Genomic DNA, 19,903 nt, shown 5'->3' with positions numbered 1-19,903 from the left:
TCCCTTATAATGCGATATTTGCACTTTGCCAACAATGAGGAGTTTGATGAAACATCTCATCCGGCTCCGAAGCTGAAAAAAATCTGGGACATTTATCAATTAATTTTGAAAAACTTCCAGCGGTCCTATGTCCCAGAAAGAGACATTTGCATTGATGAAAGTCTTATGGCGTATAAAGGGAGACTTAGCTGGATCCAATATATTGCGTCCAAGCGAGCACGCTTTGGAATAAAATCCTTTATGCTGTGTGAATCCAGCTCTGGATATATTTGGAACTCGGTCCTATATACCGGAAGAGGAACTAAGTTTAACCCAAGGTTCAGCAGCTATGGGATGGCAACTGCTTCAGTTCTGACGCTGATTGAGCCTCTGCTGGATCAGGGGTACTGTGTCACTACAGACAATTTTTACACCTCCCCAGAACTGTTTGAGTTCCTCCTACAGCACAAGACGGATGCTTATGGGACCGTCAGAGCAAACCGGCGTGACATGCCCCCCAGCTTTGCCAACAAAAAACTCAAGCCTGGAGAGTTAGTTGCCTGGCAGAAAGGCAAAATGTTGGCACTTAGATGGCGCGACAAAAAAGATGTCTGCCTGATGAGCACCATCCATAGCACCGCCACTGTCATGGTCCATACAAAAGGGGGAAAAGATGTGCTGAAACCGCAACTGGCCCTGGATTACAATAACACCATGGGAGGTGTGGACAGAGCTGACCAGGCCATGACCTTCTATCCAGCAATGCGGAAACAGCAGAAGAAATACTATAAAAAAATTTTCAGACACCTCCTGGAGCAGTGTTTATGGAATGCCTTCATTCTGCTGAAAAAGAAAAGCGACCGGCCTATGATCCATGCGGACTTTGTGTGGAAAATTGCGGAGCTGATTTTTCTCAGGCACCAGACACCAACTGTAAGTCGATCCGGACGCCGTGCGGCTGGTGTCGTGAACCCCGAACGACTGACCGGTCGTCATTTTATGGACCTCATTCCGCCGACGGAGAAGAAGGCTGCACCCACAAGAATGTGTGTGGTGTGCTGTTCCAAGCACGACGACACCGGGCGGAAAATAAGAAAAGAAACACGGTACTACTGTCCAGACTGTGATGTTGGACTTTGCGCTGTACCCTGTTTCAAAATTTTCCACACCCGGGACGTTTATTGAAGCAGTATGAAGAGTAATATTGCATCCTTTTTGGGAAAAAAAAAAATATATTGCATCCTTGATTGACAAAAAAAAAATGTCAGTGTTTTTGATTACATGATTTACTATCATTTATTGAATAAAAAGTGTTATTTTTTGGAAAAAAAAAAGTGTTATTATTATATTATTATTTTATAGTTATTTATTATATTATAATTTAGGATTTTGTGTTTCAAACTTTATCATACTCGGGATGTTATAAAGAAGAACACACGGTAAAAAGAAATCATTAGTAAATAGCTGGTTTGGGCTGCTCATTCTCCAGAATTGCAAGCAAAATAATGGTACCGCTTTCAGCACCTAAAATCCGAAAGAATCATACCGCCAGGGAGGTTAACTTATCTTTGTAGAGAACCTTGACCCCTTTAACACACCAGAGAGAACAGTTAATCACAATTCGCTAGACAATATGATCACTAACTTGTAGCAGGTTGGTGTGGAGTTCTAGGTAGCAGGAGTAATTTATACCTGGTAATCTAAATCTTCACAGAGCAATGGCATGATTGACAATACCTATGGTGGTGAACAATGCTGTTACAACTTCCCTGCAACCAGTATACTATGCTTGTAAAGTGCACTCTAGAAAAAAATATGCTGAGACCCAGGGCTTACTGTAAAAATCTCCCCTTACTTGTGGCAGCAAATAGAGCAGCTATCTGGCGAGACAGTCCTTTTCCCTAGTTTTTCAGCCGGCTAACTTTGAGGCCCAGTATTTATGCTGTTGCACATAAAAACAAGTCTGCATGCAGTGATAAAGGCTGCTAGTCAAATGTCCAGTCTCTATATGCTGATTCCCCACTAGCAGCAACAAGGTCTGTGGTAGCAGTGCCCTCTCAGCAGTCCCAGCAGTATGGCAGCAATGGTCCTGATGTTTAGATGTCCTCTGGGTCTGCCTGTAATGGCTCTGGTCTTCAGCCCACAGGTATACCGTGCTCCAGTCTCTTTGCAGCAAAGGTCTGTGTCCCGCTAGAATCTCAGTCCAAGAATTTGCGCACTCCAATCGACGTTCTCTGGTCCCCAGCACACAGGCCCCCAAACTTTGGCCCAGGTCGCGACTTTGGGTCAGATGGGAGCACACCTAGAAAGGCACGTGTGTTCATACTTTGTTCCGTGTGGCAAAAGAGAAAGCTTGCTGATCTGTAGCATGGGAAGTTAGCCTTTTCTCCTCCCTCTCCTTGTAGGTACTCTAGATTAATGGTCCATAGGATTCCACAGCATGGCTTCCATTCAGGACTACAACTCCCACAGTCAAATGCAGCAGTACACAAGCTCCTTTGACTTGTCTGCTCCCCCTGCTGGCATCCAGCATGCCAATTCAGTGAGGGTTTGAAGAGCAGCTGCAGCACTGTGCTCTAAATTCACTCTCAATGTAGCCAAGCACCTGGCTGCACATGTTTTTCATGCATTTACACATATGCATTTACATGTGTTTGCAGTGTGTTTTTTCTAAGTGTTTTTGATATAGAGAAGGACAAGTTATCAAAGCAGCCAAAATGTGTTTTTTGTTCCCAGAAGTGCATTTATGTGCATTGTGTTAACATGCCTTTATATGTGTTTATGCATGTTTGGGTTGCAAAAAAAATGCAGCATTTCCAATTTTTTTACAGCACTGCAACACAATGCAGTGGTGCAAACTGTACTTGTTAACTAGCTAACGTTGATTTTGGACTGTCTATGCAGTAGGAGTGCAAGTGAAAATAAAGGAGAAAAGTAATATATTACATTTTTATTGTTGGGTTCAGGCCTAACTTCAGCCCTAATCATAAGCTTAGATGTAGACTGCTCAATTATCCCCCATCAAAATTTTACTTTACAGTCTGGGGGGAGATCTTAAAATATTTGCATATTATCTTTCACAATTTGAGCTGTCTCTTCCTCTTTAGAAAATCAGATATAAAATGTGTGTAGTGCCCTGCTAGTTAGGTGCCAGAGTGAGTGTATATCATTTTTGGTTTCTCTGCCTAACAAGGTGACAGCTAGACAAATGTATATGCTGTCTGCTTAACAGAGAGCTGGGATTGTTTAACATAGGCTGTTCATAGTGCTCTGGTGCTTTTCATGCTGTCTTGATGTTTCACACTGATCCTGTAGCAATGGAGTATACTGGATAGTGGGTGGAAACCTGGCAGATGAGAGCATGGATGTCTGTACAGCCCTGGCCAATTAGAAGAGGATGTGTCCTGAGGCATGCTGGGTGACTGTATATATATCTAAAGAGCCCATTGGCTCTTGGTCTAGTCAAGCCCACCTGTACAGGGAGAGTTCCAGGTGGGGAGAGGGCTGCTGCCTCTCCCCATCACAGGCTGTCATGTGGCCTCAGGTAGGGGACCTGAGGGCCTGGAACACTGAAGCTGAAACCCATGGTTCTCTTGCAAGCTGACTAAAGAAAGTTTGTCCACGGATCTTGTCTGGTACAGACCCTCTAAAGAGATCCCAGAGACTGTTGTTGCTAAAATTCCCCTCTTTGTGCTAGAAGTCAGCAAACTGTGTGTAAGCTAAAGGGGACACTGACAAGTGTCTTGAGGAAGCAAGGTGTACTAAAGTCTTTCAACTACAAAGGGACTTACTTAATACTGTACAGATTCCTGCATAGTGCTATTGACAGTCTGCTACTAAATCCTACTAAATCCCTTCTCCTATCCAAGTTCTCCAAAAAATACAAAACCACATCACCTAGACTGGTTATTGGAGACAATGAGCTGAAGAGTGTGTGCAATTGGCTGTGTGAAAATACCCTGTGATTGGCTGTGAATTATTCAATGAGAGACTTGGGCATAATTATTCAAGTGGCTCCTGCGGGGGTAGCGCTACACGGGCATAAAAAAGATGACAATGACACAAAAATAACTGTTGACATTTTTGCACAATATATTGGTTACATTTACCAAGTGCAGAAGGTTCATCATGTGCAATCCTTTGAGTCTGTAAGATTTCATTGTACCCATAATCTGTGACTTTTAACACAAAGCGTCCATCTACCACACAATTGCGAGATTTGAGTCGACCATGAATAAACTTTCTGTGATGTAAATACTTCATGCCCTGTGCAGAACACATGTTAAAATAAATATTCAATCACATAGTAAATATACACTTTTAAGTATACAGAAATATATTGTTTAAAAATATGAGGTGCATACTAGCACATTATGGCATAAACATGTAGGGGGCCAATTTAAAGATACAATAAAATAAATAATACAGTTTACTAATGCTTTAAAGTGCTACTAAACCCAGAACAGTAAAATCAGTCAGTATATGCAGTATAGCATGCTTGTTATACTCACTATGGAACCTAGGGGGTTAATCCACTGCATTGTGTAAAAAGGCTGTTTAATCATGTCTTTTCTGTTCCTCCCCTTCTTCAAATGTCCCCAATCCATCTCCAGATAGAAAAAAGGCTAGGGGACAAGCTGCACATGCTCAGTTTTGCCTGTATTGCTAGAGAGTTTTTTTTCCCCTGGGAGAGTGCATACAATCAGCACAGGGCCAGTCAGCACTGTCCAGACAGAGGGTCAGGGGCCTGCGTTCTTATAGGACAATCAGAGTAGAATGAAAACTCCTCCTACAAGCTTTAACCAAACACTGATAGAAGTCACAAGACTGCTCTAACCCCCCCCCCCGGACCACACCAGCCCACACACCATATCCCCCCCCCCCGGTGGCCGGCTCACTCACCCTGTAGGGCAGTCAGCAGCGGCGGCTTCCCCATCAGTCTCCTGCGTCTCCTCCCTCCTCCTCCTCGGCCAATGGCATGGCTTCTCCTTTCAGCCAATCGGGAAACAGGTTTCAGGACACACTTCCTGATTGGCCAGGAGAAGAATCTGTGTGACAATAGCGAATATTCATTTGCTATTGTCACACAACTAGGTGGGCTCAGGGTGCAGTGCTCTGCACGTGCTTCAAAAACAAACAAAAAAAACCTTCTGGAATCCATGCGTCCGGCGCCCTGCATGTAGATTAGGGGTCGGACACATGGATGGGGGGGTGGCACCCCTGTGCCCCCAATGGACGGGTTGCCCCTACTTCTAAGTAATCATATAATTTCAGTGGTTCCACTAAAAACATATACAGTATACCAACATTTTTCAGCATCTGATACTTTTTTCATTTTGTTTAATGGAATAGTTTTGCTTGTAAAATACACCAGTGAGTAAATCTACAAGTGAACAAGTTCTCCTCCACACAATCCTTTTATCTTTTTCTATGTGTGGCTTAATTTTCTCTGGTTAAGCCCCAGGATAGCTGTACCTTTAAGAAAACATTAGAAAACACCTGTCAGTTTTTATTTCTGTCTGTGCCCCCGTTAGGAAGATTTACCCTCTCTATTTTTCCTGTTTACTATTATCATTAAAAAATCAAAGTAAAAGAAAATCCGAATTTTTGGGTTGTCCCTGAAAAAGTAATAGAGGTGAAATCTTCCATAGGGGACATTAGTTCAGTTCAGTTTTGGGCACCAGTACTTTAAAAGGGATATCGGGGAACTGAAGAAAGTGCAGAGAAGGGCAACCAAACTGATAAGAGGCATGGAGAAAAGAGAAAAGATTAGAGGAACTGAATTTATTCTCTCTTGAGAAGAGGAGATTAAGGGGGGGATATGATCAACATGTATAAATACATAAGGGGTTCATATAGTGAACTTTCTGTTGAGTTGTTCACTTTAATGTTAACACAGAGGACAAGGGGGCACTCTTTACGTCTAGAGGAAAACAGATTTTGTCTCCAAATACGCAAAGGTTTCTTCACAGTAAGAGCTGTGAAAATGTAGAATAGACTCCCTCCAGTGGTGGTTCTGGCTAACTCACTAGATTGCTTTAAAAAAGGCCTGGATTCTTTCCTGGGTGTATAAGTGGGTACTAAAATTTTGTTAGGTAAAGTTGATCCAGGAAATATCTGATTGCCTCTCGGGGGGATCAGGAAGGAATTTTTTTCCCCTGCTGTAGCGATTGGATTATGCTTTGCTGGGGGTTTTTTTTCGTCTTCCTCTGGATCACCTGAGGGTATAGGATTGTGTATATGGGATTGTATGGTTGGGTTTTTCAATACTGTTTTTTTTTTTTTTTTTTTGGTTGAACCAGATGGACTTTTTCAACCTGACTAACTATGTAACTATGTCTCTAGTTTTGGTGACCTAGGGGGGTCCCCAAGAGATTCCCTTAATTTGCGTGAAGGAGCTTGTGCTTTTGAAAAACAACAGACTTGCTGACTAGTTCACTAGATAAAAATAGAAGAAAGCCTATAAAATGGAAACTAATGCAGCCATCACATCTAAGCTGCAATATCATAAATGTTTGCTCTTGGGTTTAATACTGCTTTAATAGCTCTCCAGGGCAGAGGAGGAACAGTTTTACTTACACAACCCTAGGCTCACCAGCAGATGGCACTTCTTCCATGAAGGGTAGACTATCCCTTGGTGTCCTGAAGTCCAGAGCATGGCTATAGACCCACCTCTGGTCTTGATAATGTCAGGACCCTAGAAGTTTAGAGCATGGAAGTGCAGAATCTGCAGGGATTGACCTAGCTGCGGAGAGGATCTGAGGATTGGGTAAGTGTATCCCCTTTTCTTGTTCCCCTAGCTATAAACAAACCATTACCTCTTGCAATGCAGGCACAGCCCCACTGCTCGGAATGATTTTTTATTTGCCTAGAGTTGGGCTTTAATCGCTACAGACTGCTTCAAATTATATATTGTTTGACTGCAGTGAAAATAAATTGTTCAGGACCCAGCTAAATTGCCTGACAGTGGTATTTAGGTAGCTGAACAGATATATAAATGTTATGGCAGGTAAGACAGTTCACTCATATGTATTTAACTGTGTACTTAGCTGTTTTCCTCTTCAGCCTTACTGCATGAAAGGGGGCCTGGCCCTGAAATAGAACGCAGGTTTAGGAAGTACTGATAGAATCAGAGACTTCCCAGCCAGGTATGTATTATGACATGAAAAATAAAACTAAAATGCAACGCTAATAATTTATATATAAGTCCATCACCATTAGTGAACAAGTCAATTCAATAGAGTGACATGTATTATCTCTGAAGTCCCAAATACAATAAAATGATTTCAAAATATCTTCATTCAATACAGTGCAGCTGTTCCACTTTAACATAAACATACCACCATGCTCTGTCACCACGTGCTCTATAAACACGCTTACCAGAGTGTATTGACTCTCTGAATTAGAGAAGTAAATATGGGCCTGAATATGTAGGATCCAACAGAAAGCAAGGTAGTCATCCTCCTGTAAAAATAATTATTCCACTGGACTTCAAAATACCACCGCACCATAGGAAAAAACAAGGGAAACCACATAGTATAAAACCAGGTATTTATATTTTTAATAAAATACTTAGCATACTCACAAAAGTAAAGCAATTGTGGTAAAATACAGCTGATCCTGGGATTCAGACAGGCCAGTTCCGGATATCATGGGCTAGAGTCAGCTGTCATAGTGGAAATCTACAGTCTTCTGCCCAGCTTCCTTACCCCACATCTCTAATCTTCTGGTACAGCAGGGGGTTAATATGTTAAATGTTGGACCTGTAACAGGCACTCATCAAAAGTGCCAACTATAACCACCCTACTGCCACCTCCTCCATTCAGAGAAGCCATACATTTGTTTCCATGAATGAAAAGAAATCTATGAATAAGGGGAAGCATACCTTTCATTCATCCATCAGTCCACCATTAATATAGCGCTTTTCATTGATAGAAGCTGTAGCAAATTGTGGAGGAAGATGGAAAAGGCCGGCATTTTTAGCCCTCTTTGTGAGTGCATGTCCCAGATCCAATGCTTATATTAATCCCCTCGAAGAACCTGAAGATTACAGCTGTGGAGAATGGGAGGGGCCAGAGGACTGAAGATTTCCACTATGACAGCTGGCACCAAAACAAGGGACACTCCGTATTAAATATAAATAACATCCCTTTTACTGATTTTTTTTTGTTTTTACTAAACTTAAACCTTAACCATTCAAAATGAAAGACAAGCTAATTGGTTGCCATGAAAACCTGCTCAAGATTCTTGCTGCTTCGGTATTGCTAAATTCTGTAACACTTAATAGTAATGTTAGTAGTGATAGGACGAAGTCAACCAGTACCCAGGGCACCTGACCCTAAGGCATTCCACTCCCCCCGACACCTCCACACACCTCAAATCAAACTTTATTACAATGGACAGGGAAGCTTGGACCGTCACCCCGTCGATGTCCATTGACGAACATGCCCCTGGATCTTCCCTGTAGTGCCAGAGGCAGGTGCACTGCGGCAACTAGCCTGGTGCTTTGCAGATGTCTCCATAGGCATTTTGGATATGCCGTCCCGAACTTAAAGACGTAGAAATGGACGTAGCTAAATAAGCATCTATCACGGCTTGAGGCTCTTGCCTGGCCGCACTGTAAGTTTTCTAGATGACTTTGACACTCCAAGATGACAAGGTTTTGCTATGGCTTCCTCCTCCAAACTTGCCTGATGGAAACACAAACAGCCTCTCAGAGGATTTTAACAAGGGAGCAGCTTGAAAGTAGACATTTTAGACACTTGGTACATCCAGCTTGTGTAGTTTAGGTACTGTCTCTGCCGGAAAGGATGGAACTGCCACATTGTTTGTAAGGCGAAAACAGATGCCACCTTGGGAACAAAGGTGCTCAAGGAGCATAGGCCCCAACTTGTCCAGAAGGAATAAGATACAGGACTCTGTAGCCATAAGTGCTTGCAGAACTGATACTCTGCCCCTTATTGCCTGAAGTTATCAAGGGGCACTGCCTCTCGAGTGATTTCCCACTGAGAACTGCTTTCTGATGATGCAAACAGACTCCTGGCAAGGGGACCATAAAGAAAAACCCACTGGAAAATGTTATTCCTTTTCAGGGTAAAGTCTTAGGACCTACCTCCTGATGCATTTCCCTGGCAACTTACATGCCCATTTTCCCTGGTGAAAGCTGAAATTTAAACCCTTACAGAACTAGGCTGAACCCCAAAGGACAAAAAAGAGAATGGGGGAGGTTGCTCTAGCTTTCCTTTTATAGATGTAAACAGGTCCTGTGTGTGGATATAGGGGCGGAGCTATATCACATGCATGCTGCCATGTTGGCATCAGGAAATTATGTTTTAGTGCTTTAATCATTTGGATTGTTTAATTGGAAATGATAATGGACCTCATAGATCAGAACTAAGGCATATTTAACTGCTCAAAACCAAATATATATATATATATATATATATATATATATATATATATATATATATATTTAACTGCTATTGCACTGATTTTTTTTAACTGTCTAATACTAACCTTTAACATATCAATCTGATATTTTGATAAAACAACCCCTTTGATAATCTGATCGAATTTAACAATTAGCAATAATTTTCTATTGCCTTTTTTAATCACTTTAAAACAATTTTAGAGGAACAGATCAAAGATAAAAGCAATTATATGAGTTGGAAAATTCCAATCAAAGTTGCATTTCATTTTTGTTTAGTTTACTCCAATAAATTCTTAAAAGTTTTTTGAAATTATATCAGTGAATATAATATCTGTAAAGTATTGAATAACTGTTTTTAGACATGTGCTTGATAAACATGACATTGACAGTTCTTGACTGTCAAAAAAAAAAAAAACCAGCATCAGGGAAAAACTGTTTTTTCGGCAACCAATCCAATACTTCAACATTGTGCCAACTTAATAAAAGCGGTGAAAGGGGATAATGCAATGCAAGCAACAGAAACACATTCTGCCATTGTGCACACATTGTGCCACATTCTGTCCATTCTGCCTTCTTTTTAAAATGAGGCTATGAAGTCTATATACACTGAAGGTAAAATAACAGTATGAAAGATGTGGAGACCCCAGTCTCAAAAGTTATTGTGGTTGCCTCCACTCACTGGACATTAGTTTAAAAACAGATTTTCTTGAATTAAAATAAACACCAAATTCAGCTGGGTAAATGCAAGATAATGTAATAAATGTAAGGCATTTCACATTACAACAGATCTGCAAAACTCTGTATAATTTTACATACAAATTATTACATCTCACTACTACTACTATCTATTATTTCTAAATGTTACCGCTATTATTACCACATTACTACATCTTACATTACTACTACTACTATTACTACTACTGCTACTTATCCTCAAATCAAATTATGTTAGGTATGGGTGGAAGGCATTCTTTAGGAAATAATTTATTATTGGCTCACTTACCTTAATAAGATCTAAAAGGAGAGAAGATTTAAACATCCAGTCAAGTTTGACATCTTCATTTCGGAGGAGATCCTCTAAGCTTCCCCTGGAACAAAATTCTGTGACAATGGCAAAGACTCCACAGTCATGGAAAAACCCAAGGAATGGATTGACATTTTCATGACGCATGTCTTTCATCTATCCACAAAAACAAACCAAGCAGTAGCATGAGTCCAGGGCACTGTAATACAACATGTAAAAATAGGCTTTGACTAGGATTTTGCTTACCATTTCAAAAACATCACTTGTTCCTGGCTTCAGGTCTCCAAAATCTCCTGATGGGAACTTTTTCATCCACACCCAGTCACCCTTAAAAGAAACAAAAATGTATGGAACACTATCTACTTGTAGGGCTGTCTTCTGAATACTAGATACAGTATATTAAAGTTTAAACTCATATTAATTTTGAGTTTAAGTGAATACATTTTTTTAACTCCAAATTATTTTTGTTAAAAGGAAAATATTTCCTGCTGTACTTCCTCATTTAATGGATGCAACATTTGTTAGATTTCTAATGGTCTTAAATGATTCAGCAGAAGGTGACATCAGACTTAAGCCCCGTACACACGCGTCGATAATTGGCCGTGAATTTTCGGCCAACGTCCGATCGGCCAATTCTCGGCTTGTTAGTATGATGCTTCCGACAACCGACTTCAACTTTTCGGCCGAAAAAAATCTGGTGTGCAGGCTATAAAATTTTTGTTGGCCATCAACACAACGGCCAATTTTCCGTCAGTCAGTACAGATTTCGGCAGACAATAATCTGATGAGCAAGACTGGGCATGCTCAGAGAAGAAAAAACACATGGAAAGTAAACCAGCACATGACATCACTTCTGAAGTAGATTTTTGTTGGCCGAGAAAATTTGTGTGCAGTCTAGGCACATTCCAACCAACAAAACACCACTCTGGACAAAAGTCGGACGATCGGTCGGCCGATAATCCTTGCGTGTGTACGAGACATAAGGCTCCTTTCATAGATGCAGCCAGGGGGTGGTACAAACAGGTAGTTGATCTTTGTCCTTATTGCCTCCCTCCCCCAATTGCCCACCTACAAGGAGACATGCTGCCACTGTACACATTTCCAAAAAACTATGCTTAGCATCATGGTGTGACGATTTTAACACAGATTTTGACAGGCGGCACTGTCTGTCAGACTCTCCCATGGAAATCAATGGAACCATGCTGCAACCACAAGCCAAACTCTGGGTCCATGGTTGCAGAGAAGTCCCACAATGAAAATTCCAAGTTTGGCAGTTAAAAAAGAAAACAGACAAAAAAACAGACTGGGGGGGCACCTTCTGAATGCCCGCAAAAGTGATCCATCATGAACTGTTTAGTACAAATAACTGAAGGTTTCACCATTGCTAAGTTCTGTGGAACAGAACTTTTTAATGGGACCAGTGTATGTTTTTCTATTATAGAAGTCTGCTTAACCTAAGGTCTCAAATAACAAGTTAATGGCTCTACAAGCCTTTGTAATGAAGAAGACATTATTCTATTCAGTGAACCAGGAAATCTATGTTTTATATAGGTAGTTGTATTGTGGATTATTACCTACCTCATAGACTGCTACATTGGAATTTTCATAAGTAGCTGGGGTGAGACTCTTAACAGAACCAGACCTCATGGGTGACTTCATGCTCCTGGTGTCTGACATCACCTGTGCGCTGTCACTAGTGCGACTACCATCATTGCTCATTTTCTGCAAAGAAAGTTACACAGTGTAATATACATAGATATTCAGCCTAAATAAAGGATCAATACCGGTATTATGAACTTGTTAATTGATTGCAAAAAATGGAAATTATCTAATAAACTTAGCAAAAAACACAATGAAATCCAAAGGGTTTCCAAGACATTCCTGTAGCCATGACAGGACGAAATTCTGAGATTTAAAGCTGATAGACACTGATAGCCAAAAGCTAATAGACTGATCTTAAACTCTTCTTACACCACTGTGTAAAAATAATCACAAGATTTAGCAGTTTTTGTTAAAAATAGATAAAACAACAGGCACCTCTGAAGCCTGAACCTAAGATCCAAAAGGCTCCAGAGGGGTGAAGGGAAAATGAATAAAATCTATGAAGGCTACTGTTACTTTGATAAGAAAATATAACTTTTAGGCAGTATTTCTACTTTTATTGAACCCACTTTAAATTTGTTTCTAGGGAAAAAGTCAACAAATTGTCAGGCATGATTTTATCATTGAACACTGGCACTTACATAGGGATCATATTACTCTTACCTTGATGCTGAATTGAGGATTAATAAATGTGACATCATCCAGAGTTAGGAGAATTTTGTTGGGCCCTCTAACTAGTTTAATTTTATTAATACGACGCCTGAAAAAACAAAGACAAAGAACTCTGGGTTATATATTTTCATCACACAACTGACTAGAATATCTGTATTCGATATATAAAATACATTGTTAGCTGAATCAATATGTAGCCTGTGAGCCCACTATAAGATAGATATATCTTGTTGCATCAAACATTAGGTAATTAAAATATTGGTTCCTCCCACAAAATGGCTGCCTCTATTGTGTAAACGCCATGGGTACTTTACTGCCTAATTTGTAATTCAGACAGGTACAAGTATATTAGATATCTAAAAATATTACCTTATAACGTAAGCAAGTCCATTTATAGAGATGATAGCAACGAGTATGCACAGAAAGACCATTAAAGCAAAGGCAGGATCAATACCTAAGGAAAACAAAGAAGTCATTTTAGAAAATGTAATTACCCTTTTAGGCTTATTGCAGGCTCAGACTGGAAAGATATGTATAAGATAATGAAAGAAGAAGCCATTTGCCTTATAGATTTATATTTACTATTGGGCCACTTGTATCAAGGCCAACAAGATGGGAGGAATATCACCAAATTGAAGATTTGTACAACAAGTGTGTATGTTTTCCTTTACTTTGTCCTGTCTGACCACTTCTGATTACCTAAAATACATGAATCACCCAAACCAACAAAAAAAGTCAAAATAGAAAATTGGGTACTCTACTTACAAAGCAGACATGACTGCTGGTTCCAGTAGAGCATTGTAGTTTAAATGTTCTATATAAAATCATGTAATATAGTAAGGGGCATAAAATAAAAGGGAGGCACCAGTGTAAAGCATACCCAAGACGGCATCATCTTTAAACACAGCCTTGCTACATAGCCTCCACAATATTGCTGCTGTTGATTCATTCAGTTCTAAAAGGCCTGTCCACAAACATGGGTCTATATGCATCTCAGAAAACATTGTTTCTCTAATTAAATGAACAGTTTCTTGTAAAATATGGAATATTGCTGATCTTTCACTTTAAAAAGCTAGTTGCCTGGCTGCCATACCAACCCAATTGCTTAAATATATTGAATCACTAATCTGAAATAAGTATGCACATAAAGACTTCTGACTTTTCTGCTTTTCCTGATCTGCATACCTGTTACATGTGTGACTCATACAGTAGGGAAGCTAGTGGGTCAGCACAACTGTTAGTCAACTATAATTTTCAAGAGGAGACTAGCAATGGCAACCATTGTTCCTTTCTGGGGGGCCTGGCTAACAACCAACATACTGCTTTCAGGATAAGCCTACACACTAACTATTATTAATTACTAGCCTCCATGATTCTCTCACAATTGATTTACATAGAGTCCAACTCCTGACATTCGTTTTTTAGTTTTGGATAGAGTGAGGAATGGGGGTTGAGATTGTTACCGGGACATTAGGGCAAAGACAGAAATAAAAACATTTTCAGTAGTTCTAATTCTTCTCCACTCTACTAATTATTTTTTTAGTGTCCCTGTTAGGGAGATTGCCTACATGAATTGGGTGGATATGTCCCCAACAGAGACACAGATGGCAGACACTGTAATCCTTCTCCTCTGGATGTGATCTAAAATAAATGTTTTGGCTAGAGTTAGACTTTAGGACATGTTCACATTGGTATGCTGCAGTTTGTTGGCAGTACAGGTGTATTCGTGGTTTCAGTGTGTTTTGCCCTTGTTTTTAGCCACGGTCATATTGACTTCTATTAGGGTGTGCATTTTTGCCACGTTTTCTGAAAACGCACAAAAGATGTGGCATGCAGAACTTTCAGAAAACACAGCAAAAACACATGACACATAAAAGTCAATAGGACCACAGCTTAAAACGTGGGAAAAATGCATGGAAACCATGCATATACTCTCGCTGTGGCCAACCTGCAGCACACCAGTGTGAACATGGCCTTCAGCAAACAGTAAATATTTTTTTAATCTATAATTTTTCATTAGACCGAATTAGAGTAATGAATAGGCTGTGACCAGATAACTGTTAAGCTGGCCATACGTACTGTAGATCAAAATCTCTTATATCTTTTCAAGTGGCAACAAGAAATGACACTTTGCTACAATGTAAATTTGCAGTGTAAATACAGTGTAAATTTGCTGTCCCCTCAAAATAACTCAACACACAGCCATTCATGTCTAAACTGCTGGCAACAAAAGTGAGTACACTCCTAAGTAAAAATGCCTAAATTAGGTCAAAAGTGTCAATATTTTGTCCGGCCACCATTATTTTCCAGCACTGCCACTGCCTTAACCCTCTTGGACATGGAGTTTACCAGAGCTTCACAGGTTGCCACTGGAGTCCTCTTCCACTCCTCCATGATGACATCATGGAGCTGGTGGGTGTTAGAGACCTTGCTCTCCTCCACCTTCCATTTGAGGATGCCCCACAGATGCTCAATAGGGTTTAGGTTTGGAGACATGCTTGGCCAGTTAATCACCTTTACCCTCAGCTTCTTTAGCAAGGCAGTTGTGGTTTTGGAGGTGTGTTTGGGGTCGTTATCATGTTGGAATACTGTAATCCATATCCTTAGTCTGCTTGTCTTCAGCAAACTGTTTGCGGGCTTTCTTGTGCATTATCTTTAGAAGAGGATTCCTTCTGAGACAACAGCCATGCAGACTGGTTTAATGCAGTGTGCGGCGTATGGGCTGAGCACAGACATGCTGACCCCCTACCCCTTCAACCTCTGCAGCAATGCTGGCAGCACTCATACATCTATTTCCCAAAGACAACCTCTAGATATGACGCTGAGCATGTGTACCCAACTTCTTTGGTCGACCGTGGCGAGGCCTGTTCTAAATGGAATCTGTCCTGTTAAACCGCTGTATGGTTTTGGCCACCGTCCTGAAGCTCAGTTTCAGGGTATTGGCATGCTTCGTATAGCCTAGGCCATCTTTATGTAGAGCAACAATTATTTTTTTCAGATCCTCAGAGAGTTCTTTGCCATGAGGTGCCATGTTGAACTTCCAGTGACCAGTATGAGAGAGTGAGAGCGATAATACCAAACTTAACACACCTGCTTCTCATTCACACCTGAGCTCTTGTAACACTAACGAGTCACATGACCCCAGGGAGGGAAAATGGCTAATTGGGCCCAATTTGGACATTTTCACTTAGGGGTTTATTCACTTTTGTTGCCAGCAGTTTAGACATTAATGGCTGTGTGTTGAGGTATTTTGAGGGAACAGAAAATTTACACTGTTATACAAGCTGTACACTCATTACCTTACATTGTAGCAAAGTGTCATTTCTTCAGGGTTGTCACTTGAATAGATATAATAAAATATTTACAAAAATGTGAGGGGTGTACTCCCTTTTGTGAGATACTGTATTTCCTCTCAAACTTACAAGCAATTATATTGTATTGGGGCCTACCAAAAAATCGAATTGATTTATAGCTGACAGGTCTTTGTACAACATTATTTTTTATAAAGTTGGTTTGTAAATGTAAAACTTTTTTGTAGTTTTGGATGGAACAGGGAAGCTTTTCTATTGCTTTCTGTTTTGGCCACACATACACTTTAAGAGAGACTGTACAATCACATTTAATCATATTTGGGCACCTTTACCATCACAGAAAACAATTTGCGAGAATTTGCAAAGTGTATTTGCTCCAAATTTATCATCTATTTCAAATATCCATATAAAAAACTTCTATGTATTAGACTCAATTCTGCCACTACTGACAATATTTTCTTTCAACACGATTTAGTTATAGCCAGCATACATGACTATACCTGATAATCGTAGCATTAGAAATAATTTTTTTGTTATTTTTTGGTTAAGTTTTCCACACAAAATGCTTCACATCGATCTTTTCTATCTTTATCAGATTCATCATGGCTGAGATTCTTTGTGGCCTTCAGTTCCTTCATGACTGGGGATTGTACTCCGGAATCTCAAACCAGAAAACATTCTGCTGGATAGAGTCGGACATGTGAGAATCGCTGACTTTGGCTTCCACAATGGGTGTGGGCATAGCCTCGACCCTGACCTCTATGATGGGCACTCCAAAGTTCACGGCGCCGGTAATATTGGATCATTTTGGTTTCACTGTCTTCTTGTCAGTAAAACAATCAGTAATAACCATTGTGCTCTTTTTGATATTTCCATAGATCTATTTGCATAAGCCATTTGGATTTTCCGTGGACTATTTCTCTCTAGGGTTTTTAGTCTACTGTGTATGATGTCAACTGGAGATTATCCACTCATGTGCACAAAGAAGAACAACAGCTCAGACAACATCCCAATTGATTTGCTGCTGGCATACTCAATCCTCAACAATATTCCAATGTTCCTCGTGATCTTCCACTGGTGCCATCAGCTCCCCCTGCAGAAAACCCACCAGTCATCCCAGGCAAGAGAAACAAAAACTGGACTGGCTATGAGGTTAGGTCAGTAATGATGTGCACTCTCATCTGTTCTTGTATGCCATTTATAAAACAACAAATAAAGTGTTAAGACTGAAGCATTAGTTTTGCCTTAGCCCTCTAAAAACTGTAGGTTATATAGGTCATGATTAGTACCCCTCTACTAACTTTGGAGGTCTTTAAATTAAATAAAGTTTGATGTGTACAGCTATTAACCTTTTCTATATATGTTACATTCTTACTGTAATAATGGGCAATAATAACTCTTATCATGAATAATTTATGCCATATTTTCTTAAATTCCATGATGTTAATAAGACATACCATAATTTGATCCTCACTTATGTGCAATGGATTATCAAACTTAGTAAAGTATTGGAAATTACATTAGCAGAAAGGTCCAGAGTGGAAAGGTGGCACACTAAAGCTCACACACACGTTACAATCTGATAATTTTTGTGCAATTTTTAATTGACCAAAATTGTGCAATGCAAGGGCTTGCCTAAACAATCCATTCTGCTCAAATCCAATGGGTTCAGTAACTAAGATTGTAATGTATAGGAACAGCTTGACATTCTAAATGTTAGGCTTTCCAAAGGGTAAGGTAATATTTTTTGCCTTTGAGAACATATTTTAGCATTTTACCATCTTATTTTCGTATTAAAGATCCAAAACAGATTTCAAGTGTCCGAGCTCTAGGAAATAGTTTAAACTGGATAAGAAGGCAGTTTTTTTTTAATTCTAAAATATGGCCATATCACATACGAGATACCTTGCTGCCATCACCAGTGTGCATGTAGACAGGACGAGGCTGCTAAACTGGTTCAGGAGATCAGCAATACAGATATTGCAACAAAGGATGGTAGACAGTAGAAAACATTATTTTCTAATAAAAAGGCCAGCTTATGCTAACAGTACTTTATTAAACTTAATGTCACCTAATTAGGATTTACATCTACTTTAGGTATTACCATTGATATACTATTTTGACTTGTAAAATAATCTTTTCAGAATTAAATGAAACCTTGTAGTTCCCTAAACTCTGATGATGTTAAGAAATTGGGCCAGTAAAAATAGAAAACTGTGACATGACGGGATGGAGTGTGTGTAAACAATGAAAAGGGGATCTGGGTGATACATTTTCAGGAGCTGGATTGCAATGACCAACGGATTTTCATGTGTATGCCCTATTTTCTTTGCAGGCGACACAAACGCAAAAAAAAAAAAAATGTATTGTAAATATCTAACATGTTTTAGTACCGCAAAGCAAATCCATGGTAACGGTTTATCCTGCTAGTTCTTACCTTTCACAAACCTGTTACATATTTGACATCACAAAACCATGACAAACTGACATGCAACTCTTCTGAAAGACTAGCAAAGGACTAATACTAATGTTGCATTTTTATATCACCAGGTTACATGCACACAAAGCCCCATAGCTTATGAATACACAGACAATACATCGACTTTGAGGAAATCAATTGTAGTAATAGACACCATCGATATTACATCCTAAAATGATTGCCTGCTTAAGGTGAGAGCAGATAATAAAAGAAAATGACAGAGCCTGAGGAATATGAACTGTGTTATCTGGATACAAATGCATCTGTTCGTAAAATGTCTCAATCAGTGAAACTCCATTGAGCACAACCAGGGCTTCTCTGAGATACAGTATATGGTTAGATAGCATACATTTAAATAAAATGTATTAGGTATTAATGCTAATAATAGTTGTAAAGGTAGTGGAGGGTTTATGTACAAACACCCAAAGATAAATCCAAAAACATAAATGTAAAACAATTAGGCTCCATGCACACTAGATGCTCAAAAACTAATGTTTAGCATTTGCTGCCAGTCTTTTTGCAGTGTTTAGCAGTCTTTTGAAAAGTGTTTAGGAGTGGTGGCATTTTTGTTAAGGAATGGGCGGCTGCCAGCATCCCTAACAACAAGTGAATAGCTTGGGTCAGCGGACGGCTCATCACGATTGATGATGGATCTACACCGGGGACATTGTTTTAGTTTCTGGAAGGTTTTACCCCCTTAATAACCAGGCCATTTTTTACGATACGGCACTGCGTTACATTAACTGACCGTTGCGCAGTCGTGTGACGCTGTACCCGAATAAAACTGATCTCCTTTTTTTTTTACTACAAATAGAGCTTTCTTTTGGTGGTATTTGATCCCCTCTGCGATTTTTATTTTTTGCACTATAAACAAAAAAAGAGTGAAAGTTCTGAAAAAAAAAAAAAAAAAACAATATATTTTACTTTCTGCTTAATAACATTCCCAATAAAAAAATTCTAAATTTCAAATGTTTTCATCATTTTAGGCAAATAGGTATTCCGCTACATATTTTTGGTAAAAAAAAATCCCAATATGGTTTGCGCAAAAGTTATCGCGTCTACAAACTAGGGAAAATATTTATGTCATTTTTATTTATTTATTTATTTTTTTTTACTAGTAATGGCGGCGAGTAGCGCTTTTTAGCGGGACTGCGACATTGCGGCAGACAGATCAAACACCTAACTGACATTTTTGACACTTGTGGGGGGACCAGTGACATTACTACAGTAATCAGTGCTAAAAATATGCACTGTTACTGTACTAATGACACTGGCAGGGAAGGGGTTAACACCAGGGGCGATCAAAGGGTTAAATGTGTCCCTAGGGCGTGTTTTCTAACTGTGTTGGAGAATGGGTCTGCTGAATGAACACAGAGATCTGTGTTCCTAAATAGGAGGAACACAGG

At 39.7% G+C, this 19,903-nt stretch overlaps 1 protein-coding gene across 2 annotated transcripts in view; it reads right to left on the bottom strand.

Annotated features, from left to right (window-relative positions):
- The window catches only part of GUCY2F (guanylate cyclase 2F, retinal), a 124,525-nt gene that overhangs the window by 26,923 nt on the left and 77,699 nt on the right, over nucleotides 1-19,903 (bottom strand). For both annotated transcript variants that reach the window (XM_082262587.1, XM_082262588.1), the window contains exons 5-10: nucleotides 13,077-13,161; nucleotides 12,699-12,795; nucleotides 12,012-12,155; nucleotides 10,680-10,760; nucleotides 10,413-10,589; nucleotides 4,089-4,245 (exon numbers count right to left, since the gene is read on the bottom strand). In XM_082262587.1, coding sequence (XP_082118713.1) covers nucleotides 4,089-4,245; nucleotides 10,413-10,589; nucleotides 10,680-10,760; nucleotides 12,012-12,155; nucleotides 12,699-12,795; nucleotides 13,077-13,161 — 741 coding nt within the window. The remainder of the gene's footprint in view (nucleotides 1-4,088; nucleotides 4,246-10,412; nucleotides 10,590-10,679; nucleotides 10,761-12,011; nucleotides 12,156-12,698; nucleotides 12,796-13,076; nucleotides 13,162-19,903) is intronic.

This window comes from Pelophylax lessonae (assembly GCF_965119305.1).
Source record: "Pelophylax lessonae genome assembly, chromosome: 7".
Lineage (NCBI taxonomy): Eukaryota > Metazoa > Chordata > Amphibia > Anura > Ranidae > Pelophylax > Pelophylax lessonae.
The sequence above is the reverse complement of the archived record's forward strand: the minus strand, read 5'-3'. Positions and strand labels throughout refer to the sequence as shown.